This window comes from Pseudochaenichthys georgianus, chromosome 12 (genome assembly GCF_902827115.2).
Source record: "Pseudochaenichthys georgianus chromosome 12, fPseGeo1.2, whole genome shotgun sequence".
NCBI lineage: Eukaryota > Metazoa > Chordata > Actinopteri > Perciformes > Channichthyidae > Pseudochaenichthys > Pseudochaenichthys georgianus.
This window is the reverse complement of record NC_047514.1, coordinates 20,346,605-20,369,210: the sequence shown is the minus strand read 5'-3', so window position 1 is coordinate 20,369,210 and position 22,606 is coordinate 20,346,605. Positions and strand designations below refer to the sequence as shown.

Sequence of the window (22,606 nt, the reverse complement as noted above, 5' to 3'; positions counted from 1 at the left end):
GTATTTTTACACAATGGCTTCTCAGACATTTTTAAGACTAAGCTATTTTCGAAGAACATGGTAAGGATTTATGGGAAACGTGTTAAGAACCTCAACTTGAGGTTGGGTTGAATAAATAAATAATGCTCCCCTCACTCTAATGTTAAAGTATAGCTTGTAGGGACAGAACCAGAGAATGATCACCTGACTATGAAGCTCCCTTCAGCGCTTTGCACCTTTTTAGCATCGTTTTGATTTTGAACCTGCATATTCTGCTCAGCAAGCGGGCACAAAAAGTTGTGATAAACATATTATACACAACCTGTCCAGCACAAACGGAAGACAGACACTGTTAATTAGCTGGTGAACATGGTGGAACATTTAGCAACTAAAGAGACATATCTTTCCCCATGGAGCTGGTGGAGACCAAAGCCAGGTCAGCTGAAAGGTGACATATTGAATTGATCTCTCGTGGCTAGAAACACAACTTCAGATTAAAGCTTGTGTTTAGCAAAGTCTGATGGAAGTCTTAACTTCTTGCTAGCATGCTAGCTTTAACAGCTTCATAAGGTGACCATATCAGATCCTATGTTTTTAGCTCGCTCTGCAATACAAGGCAAGAAACTCTTAACACGGCTTTAGGGAAGTGTTCCAAACACTGACGCCATATACACAGTGACGGCACGCTGAAGCAGAGGAAAGTACCTAGCATAGTCGATAAGGATGCTTTGTTTTCTCATATATCTTCTTTGGTTTCCTCATTGAATTACACCACAGAGACACTTAATCACATGACACCATATTTCACATCAAGACACAAACTTCTCTTCCCTCCTGGCTGAATTTCAGGCAGTGGTTTTGAACTGTTCAGTCTGCATCGAGTGTCTCCTCAGCAGCATCCTCCTGGTCATCTCCTTGGGATGGCCCGGAGGAGCGGAGGGAAGGAAACTCTTTAGGCCAGACTCTTTCTCACAGATTGCACCCCCAGCGCTGGAGCCGAGGTTATACACATTAAGGATGGGAGCCAGAGGGGGCAGCGATCTAGGCCTGGCTTGGGAGGTGTGGTCCAACAAGAAGGCCCCAGATCCTCTGCGCTCGTACCCAGACAACACCCTCTTGTTTGGGCCCAAACTCGATAGTGACTCCTTGGAGCCCATTGTGCCGGAGCAGTGTAAGGGAGCCAGCTTCTTGCCATCTAAAAGGTCTCTTGTTCTCTGCTGGGACTCCTCCGGCAGACAGTGGATGTCTCTAGCTAGCTGCGGGTCGGAGCTGTAGATGTCCTCCCCAAGCTTGCGCCTTTGGATAATGCTTTGAAGGCTTGAAGAGGCCATGCTGTGAAGTGGAGTGCTGAGGTTTTTGCCACCAGAGAAGGAGGAAGAGGAGGCGAGGGAATCTGTTCCCAGGTTTACAGAGTGGAGGTTAGGGTGGGAGGCAGAGTGGGAGGACTGGAGACCTGGTACGGATATATTTAGTCCCACATGTTTGTCACATTCATTCTTTCCTTCTACTCCTTTGTCCCTTGCCAATCGTTCTTCATACCATCTGAAGGTCTCTGCTGATGAATTTATGCTGTCCAGTTTGTGAATTCTGAAAGGCAAGTCCTCCGTTTGGTTGAGGTCTTTGCTGTTTTCTGTAGAAGAGGCGGGATGATGATGATGATGCTGGTGGAGCAGAGACGTTGGGATCTTTAGCCAGGGCTCAGAGTTCAACCTCATGAGGGGCTGCTGCAGGCCGTACCCCGCCACGTGGCCCAGCCTTTGAAACCGAGAAGGGGAACCAGGATGGGAGCTTACGCCTTCTTTAAACGAGAAGACATTCTTAGGGGGACATAAGGAAGAGGAGGAATTACATTGGGGTGAGGTGATAAGCTGGATTTCAGACGGAGAAGCAGGAGCTGCTGACGCCATTTTGCCCATCTGATCAAGAGGACCAACAGAAGGCATGCTGAGGTACTGTTTGGCTTGTAAGTTCCCACATGGGAAATGATCAGTGGTTATGATGATCACCTCCTTCCCCTTGGCTTTGCATGTGTCCAGCAACACCTTCAAAACCTTTAAGTCTCCAGCCATGACTGCGTACACCAGCGCTGACGTCCCGGACTGGTCCTCCAGGCTGATGTCCGCTCCACTAGCCAGCAGCAGGGACACCACCTCGGGGCCGGCCTGCTCCCGGCAGGCGTGCATCAGCGCAGAGCGACCCTCCTTGTCCTGGATGTTGGGGTCCGCTCCTTTCTCCAGGAGGAACTGGAGCAGCTTGACCCGGCTGGCGCTCTGGGCGTCAGTATGCTGGGTCCTGCAGGCCACCATCAGGGGGGTCTGGCCCTGGCTGTCGCTCTCGTTGATGTAAGCCCCCCCCTCCAGGAGCAGCCGGGTGAGACGCAGGCGCCGGAGGAACACCGCTCTTAACAAGGGGTTTCCTGAATCCAGCGCCACCGCAGGATTACTGCCTTCTGCCTCCATCCCTCTGGGTCCTAGCTGCTGGCTGTCGGAGATGTAGTAAGATGGGTTTCTGTGGAAAGGAAAAGAAACACTTAGGAAATTATGCTAAAGTAAAGCTATTTTCATTCACAAGCCACGGATACACTTTTAATTCCCAGGTTGTGACTTTGGGATCATGCATTCCCAGGTCTCACACATTACACAACGGCAAAATCCCTCTTTAATTTAGTTTATTTATCATTCAGTGTTTCTCATCTTTGATCCTCTTTGCTTGCGTGTGAAAGGCTTTGGAAAAGCTGAACATTTACAGTTTTTGTCTTTTCTTCTTGCATATAGGGTCCATTCAACAGCTCCTTTTCATGCGCTCCTCCTCCACAGCACCAGCAGAGGCAGACACTTTCTATCAGCCTTTGTGCTGTTTGTCCTTGCTTCTCTCCATTAGACCAGATAAGATGGCAGTCACAATGTCTCAGACAGGAGAATATAAATGTCCGCATAATGTTGCACTTCTGCATCTACTGTGTCTCCATATGTTAGTAGGTTCTGCCCTGTGTAGGAGAAATCACATACAGGCTGACCTTCATCATCCAGAATGATGATTAGCATGTGTTGCTATTAGAATTTCCTGACATGTCATATATTAATATTACACAAATACACTGCTATGTTTAACCTCCAAGGAAAGGGAATGATTTACAAATCTGTAACATTCAATATATTTTCCTTTTTCATAGTAAATTGAATGAAAGGCCCAAAACCAACTATGTAGTATGTGTATACTAACAAGTATTGTGTGTGGAAAACTATTTTTAAGGGCAAATAATGTACTTTTTACCACATTAACTTGACAAAATGAGGCACTATGTAGATTCAAAATAATAAAACTAAATATAATTCAACTAATAAATGAGATAGCATTGCTAACCAGCACATATAAAAGTAATTTGAATTAGCTCCACCTTTAGCAGCTTCAAAATGCAAGTGATATTCACAATAATGCATTAATAACTATAATCCAGTTTTATAATAGTATTGGGAAAAGGACCAACCTAATGATTTAGGTAAATTCTGATGCTAACACTTTTGTAATTTTGCTCAAGAGTTTGAATGCTGGACTTTCCCATCCAACATACACTGTACTTGGACAGTCCAATGAGTTCCACTGCTAGTCACCTTATAAAAGCACACTCATAAAAGCCTACGTCATGTTTTCTGTCATCGTCTTTTTCTCCCTTACCCTGTTGCTGCCGTCAGCAATTACATCATCACTGAAAACAACTGAGCTCGTTCCGCTGGCAGCCACACGTCCAACACAAACACCACCTGCATGCCTGACAGATGAGATGGAGCTGGTGCGCATTTAATCATGCTCTTTCTTTTTTGGTTTTACTTTCGCCGAATTACTGTTCAAAATATCAATCATTGAGTCAACCCTTTAACAGAACTCTGCCGTTTTTAATGTGCCCTGGCCTCCTCCTGCACACAACTATACTTCACTTCATCGAAGAGAGATTGTATTTCTTCATTATTATATTTCTGTGACCCTTTACTTTACACAAAATGTCATCCTCTTCTTTTACCCTTGCATACCCTGAGTTATTTTATATTGGTTGGTTTCATTTACTGAAAAACACTGCATCATGTTTAATATGCTTATATAGATTTTAAATATAACTCTTAGAAAAACAGAGCAGTACAAAGTATAATATTTCTCAATGATAATAAATAGTTTGCATCCAATGTAAATACTTAAGTGAAGCACAACAACACATTTCCACCATTCATTTGAAGACACTGGTTTTCACATTTCTTTAGATGTGAAATAACAACAGACTATAATACAAATGTCACGCCTCGAATCAGCTTTATTACAGGTGGATCTCCTAACATGACGGTACAGTGAGTGTAAAGGGCTACATTCCCCCCAGTGTCCACCTGACATGGAGGTGAACGCCTTGAAATTGAGGCTGAAAGTCTCTTTTATATGTTCATGTCTTAATACTCACAGTAGCACTGCCCCACTATAAGCAAATATTGTACAGTATGTTGCAGTGGTTTGTTTCCACCCTGCCTTCAGATTGAGAATAGAAAACTCCACTTCACCTGAACAAGCCTCGCTCAACACTCATCTTCCATAAGAGCCCACTCACATCACTGTGTGTGTCCGTGTGTGTGTGTGTGAGCGCACACATGCTAATTGCTGGTGTTTGTTACTTGTGCACATGTCCGAACGCGCTTTCAAATTGAGAACAAATAAATATATAAAGCATCTTGTTAAATACCACAAAGCGTAAAATCATCCATACATTCAGATTCCTTCTGAGTTCCCTACCACATCATGTCAAAAGGTCACAAGAAGACAGCAATAAGTGAATACTATTATGTCCTGTAGTGTGTGTGTGAACTACTTACCAATCTTCAGTAGGGCTAGTCTTCTCTGGCAGACATTTACTCTCCTGCTGCAGAGCTGCTACTGACTGTGCCCAGGCAGTGCTGAGGTGTGTGTGTGTGTGTGTGTGTGTGTGTGTGTGTGTGTGTGTGTGTGTGTGTGTGTGTGTGTGTGTGTGTGTGTGTGTGTGTGTGTGTGTGTGTGTGTGTGTGTGTGTGTGTGTGTGTCTGTGTGTGGTGTGTGTGTGTGTGTGTGTGTGTGTGTGTGTGTGTGTGTGTGTGTGTGTGTGTGTGTGTGTGTGTGTGTGTGTGTGTGAGAGAGAGAGTATCAGAGAAGACGGGAGCTGCAGCAGTCAAGGTTTTCCAACTTGTGCTTGCTCCTCAGACGAAGTAGAGTGTTACAGGCTTGTCGTCAGGCAGGTCTAACGGTTAGTCCATCCCCGCAGCAGCAGCAGCAGCAGCAGCAGCAGCAGCTCTGCAGAGTTAACAAAGGCAAACAGGAGAGGTTGACAGACATGAACGCGTTGAAGGTGAAGCACTATAGCAACCGGCCCGGCACCGCCACACCATGTCTGACCTGTCTTTTCCTTACAGGGCGCTCTGATTCAGCACAGGCCTGTTAGATTGGAATCTGCCTCACCGGACTTTTTTTATTTCTTTAGTTAAACGCAGAAAAGAGAAATTGTTTTGTCCACCTTATCAATGACATCTCCATGACAACCATCAAGGAGGCCGAATGACGGCACATGCTGTGATTGTGCTAGAGGAACTGTTTCTTTGTGTCTGTGTGGGAGTGTGCATGCACCTGTGTGTGGATAAGATCTTCTGCATAGACTTTGCATGAACATGATTTCATTATTGTGTGATCAAAAGAAACATTTCAGTGACTCTTTAATTGAGTACTTGATTTGAATTGTAACATATTGAAACACAAGAGAGAATGAGTACAATGACAGGACACACTGTTTGCACTTTGTTATTGCATTAACATTATATCATGTATGCATTGAATATGGAAGATCATTGTCTCGAGTCCTGGAGAGACTGCAGGAGTGAGTGAAAGCACTATTGGCATCGTGATAAACAAAAAAATCTGCTGCATGATTTAAAAAAAATGAAACAACACTGTTCTTTGTATCCTTTGCAGACTATTACTAAGCCAGCTGTTAATTGTGCAGACCGTAGCCATAGAAACACTGTGACTTCACGGTGCAGTTTGTTAACCCTACACAAGATGTCAGCATCCCACAAGATTGATCCCATTCGTGGACTAACCTTTACTTTCAGACTGCATTGGTTTGAATCTACATGCATAGTAACAACAATAACAAGACCTAAGGAAGTGCAAATGTTGCAGATTACTTCAGAACAACAAGAAACAGTTCAAACTAAAGATAAGAAAAAAACTAATTAAGATAAAAGAGATTGCATGTTTGATTTACGAGTAGTGTAATTTCTTTAGCTGAAAAATGGGGAAGCAAGTTATTTTTGTAAAAGAAAATTTGAAAATAATTATTTAAACCCATTGAGACATTTTTTCAAAAGAGCTAAATGGACAGTTAGTGTCAGTTGCTGTTTACAATTGCTTTTCTAAAAAAAGAAGAAAACATCTGAATAACTCTTAATTTGTATTTAAAGGAGGACGTAAGCTTTCAGAAAAGTTGAGTGTTTGTTGTTTTCATGCTGTTATCCATTTGCTGAGCTCAAACCTGAGGCCCTGCTCCAATATTGATGTACGAATATTAGTCTGCAATGTTAAAAGTAGGACAATTGTGTCTTTAATGCAGTACAAATGTACAGTAGCAGACAAAGTAAATCCTCAAATAAAGAACAGATCGCTTGACATTGCGAAGCTAGTTGGCTTTTCTTTACAACATTGTAGAATAACTTCTGTTAATGATGTGAATGTCTGGTGTTTGTTCCAGGCAGGGGAGGATCCTCTCTGGGAGTCTTGCTCAGGGACACAGGCGTCCTGCTCCCCCTCTGCCCTGATGGAAATCAGCGCGGTGAACAAATACCCTCAGCCAGGAACAGAGACACCCACGGGACGGTATGTTCAGACTCCATGACTCACCAGAGGCACCTGCTTGATGGTCCTCTTAGGGAGATTTGTTTCATGCACATCCACCATGCCTGTCACTGATCCTGCTCAATCTCTAAGTTTTCCCAAAACAGTTTGGGATACCTAGAGTGTTCCTTAAAACAGCTCACAAACCTTAAACCAAAGTGTCTTTTAACCAGTGGAGAATTTGTAGGTACTTGTACTTTTACTTGAGTATTTCCATTTTTTGCAACTTCACACTTACATTGTACTAAAAGTACATGTAACTCTTTAAACACTACATTTATTTTAAAGTTTTAATTTCTACTAACAAAAGATTATTAATACAAAATAGTATGCAGGAATACATCATACTGTAATGTACACATAAATGCATCACTTATTCAAATCAAACTGTATAATATATTATATTCTGAAATGAACTATTCATCATGATGGGGAATTGTACTTTTGGTACCTTCATAGTTTTATCCGTTTACAAATAATCTTTCTAAAGTATTGTATTGTAGTACTTTTTACGTTATTCATTTAAATATTCATGCAGACAGACAGTGCATTTAAACGTGAACATTCTCATGATATCGCATTGAGATGAGTAGCATGTGTTAGATTGCCATCAAAGCCACTGAACAAAACTATTTGGAACATGTCACATGAAGTGACATTGAACACTAAATATTGTTTTCAGTTTAATCTTATTTCTGTATCTTTTACGACCACACTCCGTTCCCTTTATCGCTTTGCATTGTCATTTTCTCTCCATCAACCAGATTCCCTTGCACTTCTTTTTCCCCCTCATCTCTGGATTTCCCAGGCCCACCTTTCTCTTTCCTCATTAGTCCTGCAGACATTGAATCAGTCTATATTGCCACTGACTCCTGGACAGTTTATCATAGTTGCAATGTTTCTTATTCCTTTCTGTCTTTGGCTTTCAATACTCTGACACATAAAGCCCTTTACCGGTCAGACCCACAGACTAACGCTTTTTTCACAACTCCTTTGGATACGTTTGGACTGCCTGACTTGTGATCCTCTGCCTACCTGCCTGCCTATAGTAAGAATATACAGTATGTACCTCCACTTAAATCACTGATCTATCCACGTCTGACTCAGCTCCAAGATCATTTATCTGGACATGTGTCTCCCATAGGGGGATGATCCCGTATGTTAAGATGAACCTCAGCCTACTGACATCTTGTCAACGTCATCAGACATCCCTGGAGAATAATAGACCTGAACTGTCAGCATCTACACTCACCTGAATACATCTCAAGGTGGGAGCTGTTCTCCCCCTGCTGCTTTGACCGACAAACAGGATCTATTTTGGTGAAAAAAGCTAACCACGGAGACAAAGGGAGCTTTGTTCAAAGTATATTTCTGTTATGTTTTGTAGTTCAAAGCACAGATATATTACACAGCATGCATATATTTCGACTAAAAGACTGCAGTGTTGTGTAAGAGCATCTTTGAATTTAAAGTGTTTCAAGGCATAAACAGAAGAAATGCAGCAGCAGCTTGTAAATAGATCAGCTGATCCACGTTGTGCAACAGAAACAATGCAGATCCTGATCAGTAATGTTTGGTGATTTATGTGCAGCGGTCATAGTGGCAGACACACAGTGATAGTAATCCCCCATAATCCTTTGCTGGCTATATCTACAGATGAGAGTGCTGTTATTAAAGCCCCTTATGTCCCTATACACGAGACCACCCAGTGTGACTTATCACTCACGATAAAAAAAAAACTGTTCATGTCATCACTCCATCAGATTGTTATCTTGTTACACTGTAAGAATAGATTTCAAATTCTAATAAGGACTTTGTGGCTTTGCAAATGACTTGACTTAAACACTTATTTTACTTGAAAGCTTAATTGATTTTTAATATATAATCAATGATCGAAATAACAATGTTTTATGGTAAAAGTGTCGCTCACATTGAAAATATGCAGAATTTGAGTTCCCCTCAGCTCTGAAAAGCCTTTTCATCATCTTTCAGCGGGTTGTTTTGGTTTCTTTATATAACTTTACTGTTTTGCTTTAGTATCGCCTTTCTTATCAGCATTGTTTCCTTCAGGCTATGACACGGTTTGCAAACACAAAAACAAAACTTTTTGTGAGTTATTTTTCTGATCATCAACCTGTTCATATTATTTTACGTAGTGTATTTATTGGACTGGCACATAACACATATTTCATATTTAAATGTGCACATAATATATATTTTCAGTTTGAACTAGGGAGGGAAATATTGAACTCCTGACTTTTATATATTTCTGATAACTGAAGTTACTTTTCAAATTAAGATTTAAAATCAAAATATAACATTTCCAATGAATAGTTTGGACGTTTCATTATCACCTTTTTGAATTAATTAATACAAATGTGTGTATGCAAACTTAGTTTCTTCTTATTTCCTTTCCCATGAATCATCTTAAAAGTCCTTAGATTCATTTGGGGACCCTTGGGAGGGGCCTGCACTTGCTGAAGTGACAGATCTGAGTGCTTCTTCACACTTGGTTTTCTGTTGCAAATTCTTGTCTTTTCTTTCTTATGTTATTGTAGTGTGCTTTTAATACATGTACAGCACTTAGGCTCGACCAAAAATCGTTTTTAAATGTGCTCTATAAATAAAACTTGATTTGATTTGTCGAACTGTCTCCCCTTCAGGCTGAAATGAGTGTAAACTGAGCATCGGTCTGGTGCCGCAGTGATGCAACATGTCCTTGCCCTCTCCTTTAACCTCGGGGGGATTGTTTCTATCTCCCTGCGGCTACGCTCATGATATTAAGCTGCAATGAGACTTTTTCATTTGTCAGCATTCCCAATGTTTGCCTGTGGACGCTGGATGTCTGTCTGTAAAGCTTTGGATCTGATAAGACGCGACAGGATGAGGTTAATCTACCTCAGTGGTTGATGTGTTTGCTCACAAAGACTTTATAGGTGCCTGTTTACCTATAAACCCTTGATTGATACATCCACATTTAAATCTTTTCCTTTTACTAGAAAAAATGAACAATCTAAGACATTATTTTATTGAACGCTGGAACAATACATTATGTAATCATTTATCCTCAAATCAAAACATTTTAATTAGCATTTTAGATTCAATTACAAATATTCTAAAATGATTTTCTAATTTTTTTATTTGCTGAAAAATGCAATATATCCTGGGGTTTAAGCTTTAACTAATTGTGCTGTTTATTATCTTTTCTGTTATTATATAAATAAATAAAATACATATTTTTGAGGATATATGAAGCAGGTTGATAAAGTTAGTTTCGGCAATTAAAAAATGATGGCAATTTTTCACTATTTTCAGTGATTTTGTAAAGAATTTTACATTTAATCATCAAAAGATCATATCCAGATTATACAAAAATAACATAAGTTTATATATCTTATCTGTGTTATTTTAATTCACTATTTATGTTATGTCTCATTCTTTGCCTTTTTATATTCAACATTTTGCCTCATTTGTCCTTATTGTTTCAATCCTGGTTTAACTTTTTAAAGCTCTTTTAAACAGTTTTTTGTACTTAATATTTAAAATGTATTATTAATATTTAGTTGTTTCTCCATTACTTTCCTACAGCATGCTTTATTTGCATCAGAGCAGAATAGTTTGGGGATCGGGGGGGTTACAGGAGTTGGTGTGCAGTCCCTTACTGCTTCCTGTGTTAGCAGCTGGGAGCAGCTCTGCAGCAGCGTGGGTTTCATTATCCTCCGTCAGCACTGCTGGTGTGGGTGGGATCTGCTGAAAGATATACTCTGTGACATATGCTCTCTATGAAATGAAAGTTGTGGTCTGCAGTTGTGGAGGAAATATTCTGACCCTTTACTTTGGTAAAAGTAGTATCAGGAAACGAAATGTTTCTGTTAAAATTCCTTCAGTGAAAATGACACATATTGTGAGTATATTCAGAGTACTCAATGCAGAACTAAATGTCCCCTTTGACTTTTATTCTATGATATATAATATCATTAGATTATTAAAATGTTAGGAGAAACTACAAATGTTATATGAATACGGCTTATCAAATGTAAAGCTTTACTGCTTTTCTTAAAAGTGATCTAAATTAATATTCCATAATTTTGACACCAATTTGAACCTGAGTGCAGTACCCGAGTAAATGTACTCAGTTACACCCCAGCACTGTAAGCAGGTCAGCGTGGAGTCGGGTTAGACTTCATCACAGTAAACTGATACTAAGCTGCCTAACAGATTAGACTGGCATCGTCTGTGCGTGACATTGTGTCTTTTGATGGTGTGATACATGTGTTATCTGTTACACCAGGTCCACCCCAGTTGCATTTACCCGACCTCAGCCAGACCCTGACCTCTGCAACTGGAGGGTTGAGGGCTGGAGGGGGGGGGGGGTTAATACTCCTCCATCCCTCCAATCAACCACCACGTCATGCACAGTGAACAGAAGTGAAATGCAAACAGCTCTGTGGGAGCTTAGTAAAAAAAAACACACGAATGTATGCACATTTAACATCTGTCTCCATGCATTCACACACACACACACACACACACACACACACACACACACACACACACACACACACACACACACACACACACACACACACACACACACACACACACACACACACACACACACACACACACACACACACACACACACACACACACACGCACGCACACACACACACACACATCGTCTACTTAAGCAACATCTGTTTCAAAGGCAGTTTCAAAACAAACACCCATCTTCTGAAGCATATCATACATTTACAGAAATAGAAACTTCTGCTTTTGTTCTGTGTGTCTGTGTGTGTGTGTGCGTGCGTGTGTGTGTGTGTGTGTGTGTGTGTGTGTGTGTGTGCGTGCGTGTGTGTGTGTGCGTGCGTGTGTGTGTGTGTGTGTGTGTGTGTGTGTGTGTGTGTGTGTGTGTGTGTGTGTGTGTGCGTGTGTGAAGACTGAGAAAGATGCAAAGACCTCTGGTACGCAGGGATATTGTGTGTATCGCAGTTTAAATGACTGTATTTCCAAAATGTCCTCAATTTAAATTAGACATTTGTGTGAAATTATCAGTTGGAATTGTTGTGAAGTCGGTGACCCAACAGTTAATGTGGATTAAAGGATATATTCACATGTCTGTCCAAAAACAAAACTCACGTCTAAGAGATGGTAGAGTTGCTGTAATCATTTATTTTGTTCATCCTCGAGTAGCCTAATAGGTTTATAAAATGATTTCAATGTGTGTTTTATCTATCTTGTACATTGTATTAAGCCATATTACATTTTACAAATGAAAAGAAAGGCAAAGTTACTTAAGGTAAGCCTACTATGAACGCAAAGTTAGAAGGAAAAGAAAATTAGGGGGCATCAGATGGCTGAAAGTCAAACTGTGCATGAAAGCAATTTCAATTGTAGTCAAAGTTAATATGAAGGTTAAGTAGTTGGAGATAGAAAAAACAAGTGAATGTCATCATACGTTGTTTTGAGATACTTGTGAGACACAAAACGAAAAAGTAATGCACTTAAAATTGAACAAACAAAAAGCTAAAGAAATATGTGTATCGCTCCTTTAATCCAACATGGATGTCAGCCATAGACTGTATATATAAGATGTCAGACAAAACGACTCACTGTACTACAGTGTACACTTTTGGCCCCTTCACGCGCCCCTGCGCACCTGCACCTCGGGGCGTTCCTGGGCTCGTGCGCTCCTGTGAGGCGCAGCGCGCGGCGGCAGGCTGCAGCGACCTGTCTCTTTAAATTGGTGTCAAAGCCGATTACCGTTGATCTCCATCGTGATTCTGTTTTCACCGTCTGTTCCCTCAATCTATTTCTGTTTTGCGTCGCTGCCGGGACGATAAGCTTTCTCGTTTTGATACATTTCCCCAGCGCCCGGTAACTCCTGCAAACTTTGGAACATGCTGAAGTGTTTCCTGCAGGCTCTGCTTTTTCTGGGAAAGCCGACATTAGAGCTGTAATCTGGCAGTGAGCTGCTGAGTGTGATGTGAGCTGCACCGCGGACTAACTTTTCTGTACCATGGTAAACCTGGATTACCTTTCCCTGCTAACGGAGTTTTGAAGCGCGTTCTACCCACGGCAGTGAGCGCCTAGTGGGGATGTGATGTGATGCCTCGGGTTACTGTTTGAAAGTTGGCACCTAAAATAAAAACCAAAATCCGGGTGGACATAAAATGCAGAAGGGCGTGCGGTACAACGAGGGCCACGCTCTGTTTCTGTCTGTGGTTGCCCGTAAAGAGGGCTCAAAGCGCGGCTTCTTGAGCAAGAAGACCACGGAGAACAGCCGCTGGACCGAGAAGTACTTCGCCCTCTACCAGAACGTGCTCTTCTACTTCGAGAACGACCAGAGCTCGAGACCCTCCGGCATATACCTGCTGGAGGGATGCACGTGCGAGCGGGCACCTGCACCCAAAGTCTCCGCCATCAGCAAGGAGCCGGTGGAGAAACAGCAGGTGAGCCCCACTAAAGAGAGCGGGAGACAGGGGGCAGTGGAGATGGACCACAGTTAAAAAATAAATAAGGGTACTGTTGTATTTCTTTGTGATTTAGGTAATTAAGTTATTCCTTTTTCTTTTTAAATAAATGTTTCCTCTTGAGCCTCATTTTGCTTCCTTTCGGCTAACTTTGTATGCATTGATCTGTGTTTGTTTCCACTTCTACTAGTAACTATAGTATTTCCTCTACATTCAGAATGCACATTTTCAGCACTTCTGTGATGCAGCCAGGAACCCAACATACAAGAAAAGGACATGCACTACTATAAAATGTATATATCTTTAGTGACAATTATTCAAAAACATTATTAGAGAACAGTTAAAGGTTGTGAAATAGTTTCACTATAATACATAGGTAAAAACAGAATAATAATGTAAGAAATTAAAGTATCATACAGTTTGTTTATACGCCTTTGTCTTTAAAAGCCTAGTTTTACATTTTTAATCACTACAAATATGAATTATTTACAATACCAAAAAGTGTTACGGTCTACAGACTTCAATACGATATTTCCTCAGCTAGTGTCTACCTGATTAAAAACTCTGTAGTTGCATGTTATGTTTGGCTTAAAGTCTAAAACCCTAAACTATTAAGTCAAAGAAAATATTCACATCTGAGTGGATTTTTCCTACAAATTACTTCTATCTAAACCGGTGCTGTTTCAGTTTCGGTCCACTGATTATTTGAAAAAACATTTGAGCTCTAAGGTTCACTTGATCCTCCTCTATTGAGTTTATACAGACTTCTCTTATGTACAACTTCATGTTCTGCAGTATAGTCATTTACATAATACGTTCCTGAACACATCACACCAGTCTCTTGTATTGCTGTGAGATCCTGTACTCTGTATCGTGTGCAAAGTAACACGTTGTAGTGCCGAGAGATATGGAGTCAGAGGCGGTGCAAGGAAGGTGCAAGAATAGTAATGTATTCACAAGTTGCAAAGGACATGTTGTCGGGTCGCAGCCCGGGTCGACAAGAGAGAGAGCCAAGAGGGCACACACTATTTATAGGTAACCCATAACATGTCCGTGTGGGAACAATAACCGCAACTGTAGTTCCAAGTTTGAATTATGTCCCAGTGGTTAAATAGGTGGTCACCACAACGTCCTATATAAAGATTGTCTGTACACATACAGGCCCTGATACTATTGATACACTTGAGTTGTCAACACAGTTAGCCCCTATGAAAATATCTGTTCTCTGGGAGCTAATTTTAAATGACCCATATTGTGCTGCTGATGTGGTTCATCTCATCAGCAGCAGGTGTGATATAGACGAGTGTTTATTTTCAAAACTATAATAGCACTTAGATTATATGGGTTGAATCTAATTTTCTCATCAAAATGCAGGTTATCTGTCATGCCTCTTTGGAGAAATGCTGCTTATGACACCCAGACTCAGTCATGACTTCACATTATTTAGAGGCAGAATAAAACCATACTATATATACATTTTGGACATTGTCCGCCTACACTTTGTTCCCATTTTTGGGGTGATTCTTTTGCAAGTATGGAGTTACATTTGTCATTGAAACTGCCCTAATAAGTCTGTTCTCAAGTCTATGTATTTCATTTTATTGACATTTTAAACTGTGAGAGATCGTGAAGAGAACACAAATACGTTCCTACCTTATTAATGACAAATAAGACTCAGCCTATCACGACAAAACATATTGCAGTTATGTAATGAATATTGTTTTAAAAATGTCCTTTTTTATTGTTATTGAAGAGTCTGACAAGGGAGTTTCTTTAATTGTATTCATACCTCATAGTTTTATTTCATTTCAGGCTTCCCCCTGTGAGAGCTGTTTATATAAAAGAGATTACATCTTTTTGTGTGCACTACAGGTTATAAAGGCTTTTGTCTATAAAGAACGATATTCCTGTCTCTGTATCGGAGCTTTGTTTTCCTCATCACAATCCAACATGAGGTAATGGGTCCAATATGTCAGTACATGGATTACTGTTGGGGATTTATCACTGTCTTTAGCAAAGAGTGCATCCCTCTTTTAAATTCCCTTTTATACATATTTAAAATGTGTTGGGGGCTTTATATGATATGTGGAGACTAAGGTACAAAGGCTCAACTAGGTGATTTGGATGTGTGCTAAAATGTAGTCTGCATCACATCAGAAAGCAAAGCTGCTGTTACAGAGAAGTTAGCACCTCTGACAATATTTCTCTGTAACATTGACATACTGCTAATTTCCCTCATGCCCAGCCATATTGTGAAAATCAATGTCTCTGCTGAAATTAAATGTTTACTTTAAATTGGTAAACACTGTCCAACAGGGATGCTTCTCATCATTGCAATATAGATTGAAAATCTCATAACTATTGGATAGATTGGCACATCATTTTGTAAAGACACTCATATTCTCCAGAAAACTAATTGAGATGACTTTGGTGGTCCTTACCAACTATTGGATAAATCGACATGAAACTTGGCAAAGACAGTCAGACACAAAAGGCTTCATACAACAGACATTTTTCCCACATTTGCATTATACCCTGGAAAATACTTGCAGAGCTCCAACATGTTGTTTAGTCAAAGGGAGTGTTCAAAGGAACTAATAGCAGTTGGGAGAGTCCTGCTTCTTTAGAAAGAAAAATATGAAGTTAAATTCTCCCCCCCACCCAAATATGTTCGTACAAAACGAAAAGGCACACTTTGGGGAAACCTCAAATTAATCTTTTTTTTTTCAACACCTAAAAATCCCCATAGAAATTCAGTCTGGGTTTATCGTCTGTGCATCTTTTCATCCCCACTTGAGAGCAATCACTGTATTCTCAGCAGAGCCAGTATGTGTCCATTGTAGTTTCCCTGCAGCAACAGCTGGTCCTTCTCCTGCAGAGAAACACTCATAACTGCATCTCTGGAGATAAAGGAGTGTTCAGTAATTGTGCTTGGCTGGGCAAAGAACAAGGAGGGCAGTTTTTACTCCAAATACCCAGTTTGCCTCTGGTTGTTGTTTTTGCACATTGTCATTGTTCATTTGTTTCATTACAGGCCTTTTTAAAAGAACATTTTCCCAGAGTAGAGTGTTTTGCGTTGTTGGACGTTTGCAGCTCACATGTAAAACCTGTTACCAGATAGGTATCGTTAGCAGGAGGCAGACGAAAAAGAAGAGTGAAATCTATAGGTTACTTACGTAACCCCAGTCCTCAGAGTAACATGAAGTGAGATGTCTCACTATGGGAAAATCACCGATCAACCAGAATTTAACAGGTAGAGTCCCGACTCAACAAGGTGCCCAGCACTGCTCGGGCCACGCTTGGAGCGGAGACGTCTAGCCTGTAAAAGCGGACAAAAGTGAGCGGCGAGGACCAGCTCGCCGCTGCACAGATGTCTTGGATGGAAACACCCTTGAACAAAGCCCAGGATGTAGCCAGGCCCGAGTCGAGTGAGCCCGCAGACTCGAAGGTGCTTGCAAATTCTGACTCGTGTAGGCCAAAGCAATTGCCTCCACAATCCAGTGGGAGAGCCGTTGCTTAGTAACAGGCTTGCCCTTGTGAGGGTTAGCCCAGGACACAAAGAGTTGGTCATTAAGACGAAGCTCCTTTGATCTGTCCATATATGTGTGTAAAGCCCGGACTGGACACAACAGATCCTGCTGCTGCTCCCCGGAGGAAATGCCTCAATGTCGATTGGGGTACACGAACCAACCACCCTTGGTGTAAAGGCAGGGTTGGGTTTCAACAACACTCTCGTTTGCCCTCGGGCGAACTGAGTGCATGAGGGATGTACAGACAGTGCATGGATATCACTGACCCGTTTAGCGGATGCCAGGGCCAGTAACAGCACTGTCTTGAGTGACAGATGTTTCATGTCAGCTCCTTCCAGGGGTTCAAATGGGGTCATTCTGAGCCCATTTAAAACCACTGCCAGGTCCCATAAGGGCACCAGTGACCTGGAGACAGGGAGGAGCCTGCGAGTTCCCTTCATAAAACGGCAAACCAAAGGATGTTGGCTAGCCGTCTTACCCTCAAAGCCCACATGGCATGCAGCAATAGCAGCCAGGTACACCTTGATCGTGGAGAAAGCTCTGTGTTTATCGATCAAGTCCTGTAGGAATGATAAAATCACCCCGACAGGACATTGAAAAGAGATGTGTCCTTTTTGAAGGCACCACTCCTCAAACACCCTCCACTTACAGTCGTAAAGAGACCTGGTGGAGGAAGCTCTCGCACTCTGAATAGTGTTTATCACCTTCTGAGGGAGTCCCACTGTATTCAGATTGTGAAAGATCGCCCCCCCCCCCCGCCTGGGACAATCTGTCCCTGCATGGTGGGGGCTGCCATGGCTGCCCGCACAGCAGCTGATATATCCCCGCCAGCCCGTACGTTGCGGGCTAGGGCGGAAACATCAGACTAAGTGTGTGGCGTTGCTCCTTCACTCTGGCCAGAGTTGGGGGTAACAGAGCCAGGGGTGGGAACGCGTACAGAGGACCTGGAGGTCAATCGTGTACGAGTGCGTCCCCGCCTAACAGTGCGTTTAAATCGTGCATTAAAGAGAACAGCTGTCATTGAGCATTCTTTCTTTATGCGAACAGATTTAACGCAGCTCCGCCGTAACGCACCCACAGCGGACTCCCGATCCTTGGATGAGGAGTCCAGTCTGCATAGAGTGGTGCACCTCTGGACAGTAGTTCTGTCCCTAGGTGCATCACTCCCGGTACCTGTGTCGCTCTCAGAGAGAGGAGACGTCTGCCGCTCCAAAGGATCAGTTTGTGTGCCAGTGTGTGTGACTGGAGACAACGCAACCTCCCTTGGCGGTTCATACACGATATCGTGTTGTCTGTCCTCACAAGGACATGGTGTCCTCTGAGAGAAGGCAGGAAGCGTTTTAGGGTGGGGAACACTGCTAAACGCTCCGGGTGATTTATGTGCGCCCGCTGGAGGTCTCTGCTCTGGAGACCTCTCACCGGGCGGCATTCGTAAATACCCTATCAGCCTGTCTGACCTGCGTCCGTGGTGACCACCTTCCGTGAAAGGACAGCACCCGTAGGCGCTTCCCGTACTAGAAAAGTCGAGTGTAGTGCCACTACGCATTACATAATAACCAAACTAAAACTAAACCCTGCATGTCGTGAGTATCTCCTGCTGTATGCTCCTTAGAGCCAGCTGAGATGTCACGCTTACGGCTCCAGCCGGCACTGCGCATGCGTGTGACGGTGGTGCCCTTAAAGCCCCAGCCGGCACTGCGCGTGCGCGTGGCGGTGGTGCCTTCACAGACCTGTCAGTAATCCGCCTTTTGAGAGATGTCGTAGCTGCTCTCAGAAGGGGAACAATTGACGGGCTGTTTATTGGCTTCATTGATTTTCTTTTCATTTTTTTTGAGCTGCGCCCTCGGCCTGAAGCCTGGATGCGTCAGCGGCAAATGTTTTATGACAGAGGAATCAATCAATGTGCGACATGTGTTTGTGCGGACTTGAGGATGGTGTTTAGGCATCTCTCGAGGCGGCGGGAACACATTCACGGAGGGGAGAAGGAGGGGCTGTCACGCCGCTCGCTTCTTCTTCCTCGACTGCTGGCCGAAATTCTGGGTTGGCTGAGCCTGAGCTGCAGCCGGAACCGGAGATTTTCTCGGCCAACTTGCCCTTGTCTCCAGCCTGGGCTGGGGACTCGGGGTGGGCTGCGACCTCTGCTTGTCCGGTGCTTTAAACCGAGCAGAGTTCGCTTGGGTGAAGGACTGCCGCTGCGAAGGCAGGCAGAGGTGGAGTGCCTCGTCCTCCTTCTTCTTCGTCTCACACCTCCTTTGCATGGAGGCGAGAGCGGAGCCGAAAATTCCCTCGGGAACGATGGGCATATCCAGCACATCTTCCTTTTCTCGGTCAGGGAGGTTTGTTTGTAGCCTTTATTTAACCAGGTGAAGCCCCTTGAGATCAAAAGATCTCTTTTTCAAGGGTGACCTGCAGGACATTAGTTACACATGTAACATAAAAACAACAGAACAACAATAAGGATGACATACAACATAATGTACAGGGTACAGGTTGGTGAGGTTGAGCCATCTCGCTCTTTCCTGCACCACCATGATCCCCATTACCTTGCCTGTGGCCTGGACGGCGCAGCGCTGGACACGGAGGCAAATGTCCGTGACCGCTGCCATCTCGTCCAGAGTGGCTGCCCCCGGGTTACCCGACAGGTCCTCGCAGAGCTCCGCTTGGTAGGCGGTTAACAGCGAGGACACATTCAGGGCCCTGGCGGACAACGCTGCCGCTTTGTAGGCCTTTTCAGTCATTGCTGACTGAAAACGGTCCGACTTTGCTGGCAGCGTGGGGTTCCTGCTCGGTGAGGGGCCCACCTTTGGTAGAAGGTGGGCCGCTACCAGCGGTTCCATGGGCGGTATGCGGAGCAGGCCGAGCCTCTCCATTCCGTCGCAGTCCAGGGAGGAGGCACCCTGGATTGGGACCTTGTTGCTGAAGGGCCGGTCTCTCCACAAGACCGACACTTCATCCAACATTTCTGGGAAGACCGGAAGGAGTTGCCTCCTTTTGCCCGCTGTTTGGGGAAGATGTTTCCCCAAACAGCGGGACCTGGAGGTCTCCTTGGCCATTTCAGGCCACGGGACGTTGAGTCTGACCGCAGCGCATTTGCACACGGCCTGCAGGTCCATGCTCAGACCGGGCGAAGCTGGTGTGCTGTCGCCCGGGAGAGCAGCCCTCGCTCCAGGCTTTGCAGCCTGGGCCGATGACATGAAGGTGTCCTCTTCCTGTTCATCTGACTCGGACAGGAGGAACGCCAGGGCGTCCTCCTCTTCGTCCTCCTCATAGTCCAGCTCGAGGCAGGACGAACAGACCTGGTGTGTGTCTGTGCCCGAGATCTTCAACCCGCAGCCGCAGAGTCGAGCCACCGAGTCCCTGACTCCTCTGGTGTGAGGGAGAGGGGCGTCCATCTTTGTCGCCTCGTGGCGTGGAGAGGGCCCGCTGTCGACAGGTGGGACGGGAAAAAAGGTAAAACCACCTTGTCCTTAATCCGGAGAAAAGGACGGTGTGGGTCTTTTATTCCCGGAGAATACTGACTGGTGTGGCAGTATGCTCCTTTTTAATCCTTTTCCCCTCCGTGGAGGAGAGAAAAGAAAAACTTCCTCGCTACCGTGGTGTCGGTAGAGAGGGAGCGAGCTAGCAACAGGTGTGCTGCTAGCTTGAAAAAATCAGACCTACCTTACTTTCTCGTGAAGAGAAGGGCGAGGTCGATTTTAAATACTAACGGCGTTAGTACTACCGTCTTCCTACGAAGCAGAAGGAATAGCCGGCGAGCGCCCGTCGACCGAAATGGGTATTTGGGTTCAGTCTGTGGACAGTGAAGCTTGCCCGGCTACTGTAGAGATGTGCTCTGAAGCGAGAAGAGGTGTTTGAATGACGCATGCGTTGTGGCGCAAGCTACTTATAGGGGGTGATTTCCCCTGACGCCGACGTCAAGATCACCAGCCAATCAGGATTGGCGTAATGAGATTGATGCTTCTGTTTGTTGCGAATCTCCGCAGGGAGAGCGTTCCAGAGGGTGGGGGCTGCCACACTGAAGGCTCTGTCCCCGAAGGTTCGCAGTTTGGTGCGGGGGGTGGTAAGCAGGCCAGAGTCTGAGGACCGCAGGTTCTGGGGTGGGGCATGTGGGTGAAGGATGGGGCATGTGGGTGAAGGATGGGGGGCAAGGGCATGGAGGGACTTGTAGGTAAGGAGGAGGACTTTGTAAGATATGCAGGACTTGACCGGCAACCAGTGTAGGTGGATGAGGGTGATAGTAGTTCATGCACAATACTACCACTTATGAAACAGCACAGCCCTTCCACACTAAATCTAATGCAAACATTTTTCACAGTACTTTGACATTGTTATTGTATTCCCATTTTTGTATATTTACATTTCCTGTTAACATGTTTTAATGATTTTTTAAAATACATTTTATTATATGTATATAACATCTGCTCTTAGTTTTCATCTTAATTAATCAAATTCCTTGTATGTGTAAACCGGAGTTGGTTCTGATTCTTTCTTAATGTATTGTTTATTCCTTAACAATCAGAAATCTGAAAATTCACATCACAATTATTCCTAAACTCCAGATGACTTCATCAAATGTCTTGTTTTGTCCAAGCAAAATGAAAATAAAATATCTATAAGGCATAAGGCAGCAAAATCCACTGAGGAACCATCAAATGTTTGGCATTTTTACGATAAATCCATTATCAAAGTAGTTGCAGATTCATTTTTGGATCAACTAACTGTAGGAGCTACAGCTGTAAGAACATGAATACTTTAATTCACTTTTATTTGACATTTTACCATAGTTTTTATGCATAGAGATGCAGTTCTGTGTCAGAAGAAACTCATCTAACATCCAGACATTAGCAGCCTCTCTAGATTCACGACACAGACACACTCATTGTTTGATCTCCGGCTGATGGAGGCCAGTGTGAGCTCAATCTAAAGCTGGTTTCTAATGCAGCGACATTAAAGTCGGATAAAACATCAGAGAGCATCAAAGTACTCTTGTGAAATTGGTAACTCGGCTCATTTGATATCCAGTCTCTGCACAGATAGGACATATTCAGTGTCCTGTTTCTGTGGCTGGTCATAATGCTGTTCATTAACATGCCTGTGATCAGGTCTGTGATGTCTTCAGTGTTCCTCTCGTCCTAGATTTGAACTACTGAGAGTGAGTGACTTTAATGAGGAATTATTTATTTGAGCAAATAAAAGCCATACAAATACAAATATAATAGGAAACGGTCCACCTAACAGTGAGTTAATCACTTCACAATGGTTACCTTTAGAACACTTAAATATTTTTATTTATGCTCATCTTTGTGAAGTTAAATCTTACGATTCGGCTTTGCAAATTCAAAACGTAAATCGAAGTATATTGTGAGGTTTACAAATTCAAAGAATTAGATTAAACTATGCAAAATAAGTTGTCTATTTGAATAGTTGCTGATTGATATTCAAAGTAAAATATTTCATGATATATTCATATTATTGTATATTGCTTAACTAAAATACAATTATCATTACCACTCAGTGGAAAATTATATGTGGTAATGTGTTGTATCTAAAATCAAAGCGACTAAAATTTCTATAAATATAGTTCAGTTAAAAGTACAATAGTGTCCTCCAATATAGTAGTGGAGCTGAAGTATAAATTGGATGTATAATTAAAGGACACCTCAGTATATGTACTTACTCACATTCCACCACAGCAAGGAGGATGTCATTTTAAATGTATTATGGCTATTA

The 22,606-nt window shown here is 43.1% G+C and overlaps 2 protein-coding genes across 2 annotated transcripts in view; one reads left to right on the top strand and one right to left on the bottom strand.

Moving 5' to 3' along the window:
- Positions 1-7: 7 nt before the first annotated feature.
- Positions 8-4,910, bottom strand: ankrd34ba (ankyrin repeat domain 34Ba). The gene is made up of 2 exons (XM_034096554.1): positions 4,830-4,910; positions 8-2,487 (listed from the first exon to the last, which is right to left on the bottom strand). Exon 2 carries the CDS (start codon positions 2,436-2,438, stop codon positions 825-827), a length of 1,614 nt encoding a protein of 537 aa, XP_033952445.1. The 5' UTR covers positions 2,439-2,487; positions 4,830-4,910; the 3' UTR covers positions 8-824.
- A 7,736-nt stretch (positions 4,911-12,646) lies between these two features.
- The window catches only part of rasgrf2a (Ras protein-specific guanine nucleotide-releasing factor 2a), a 35,637-nt gene continuing 25,677 nt past the window's right edge, over positions 12,647-22,606 (top strand). Inside the window, exon 1 of the mRNA XM_034096324.1 lies at positions 12,647-13,325. Coding sequence (XP_033952215.1) covers positions 13,047-13,325 — 279 coding nt within the window. The 5' untranslated portion in view covers positions 12,647-13,046. The remainder of the gene's footprint in view (positions 13,326-22,606) is intronic.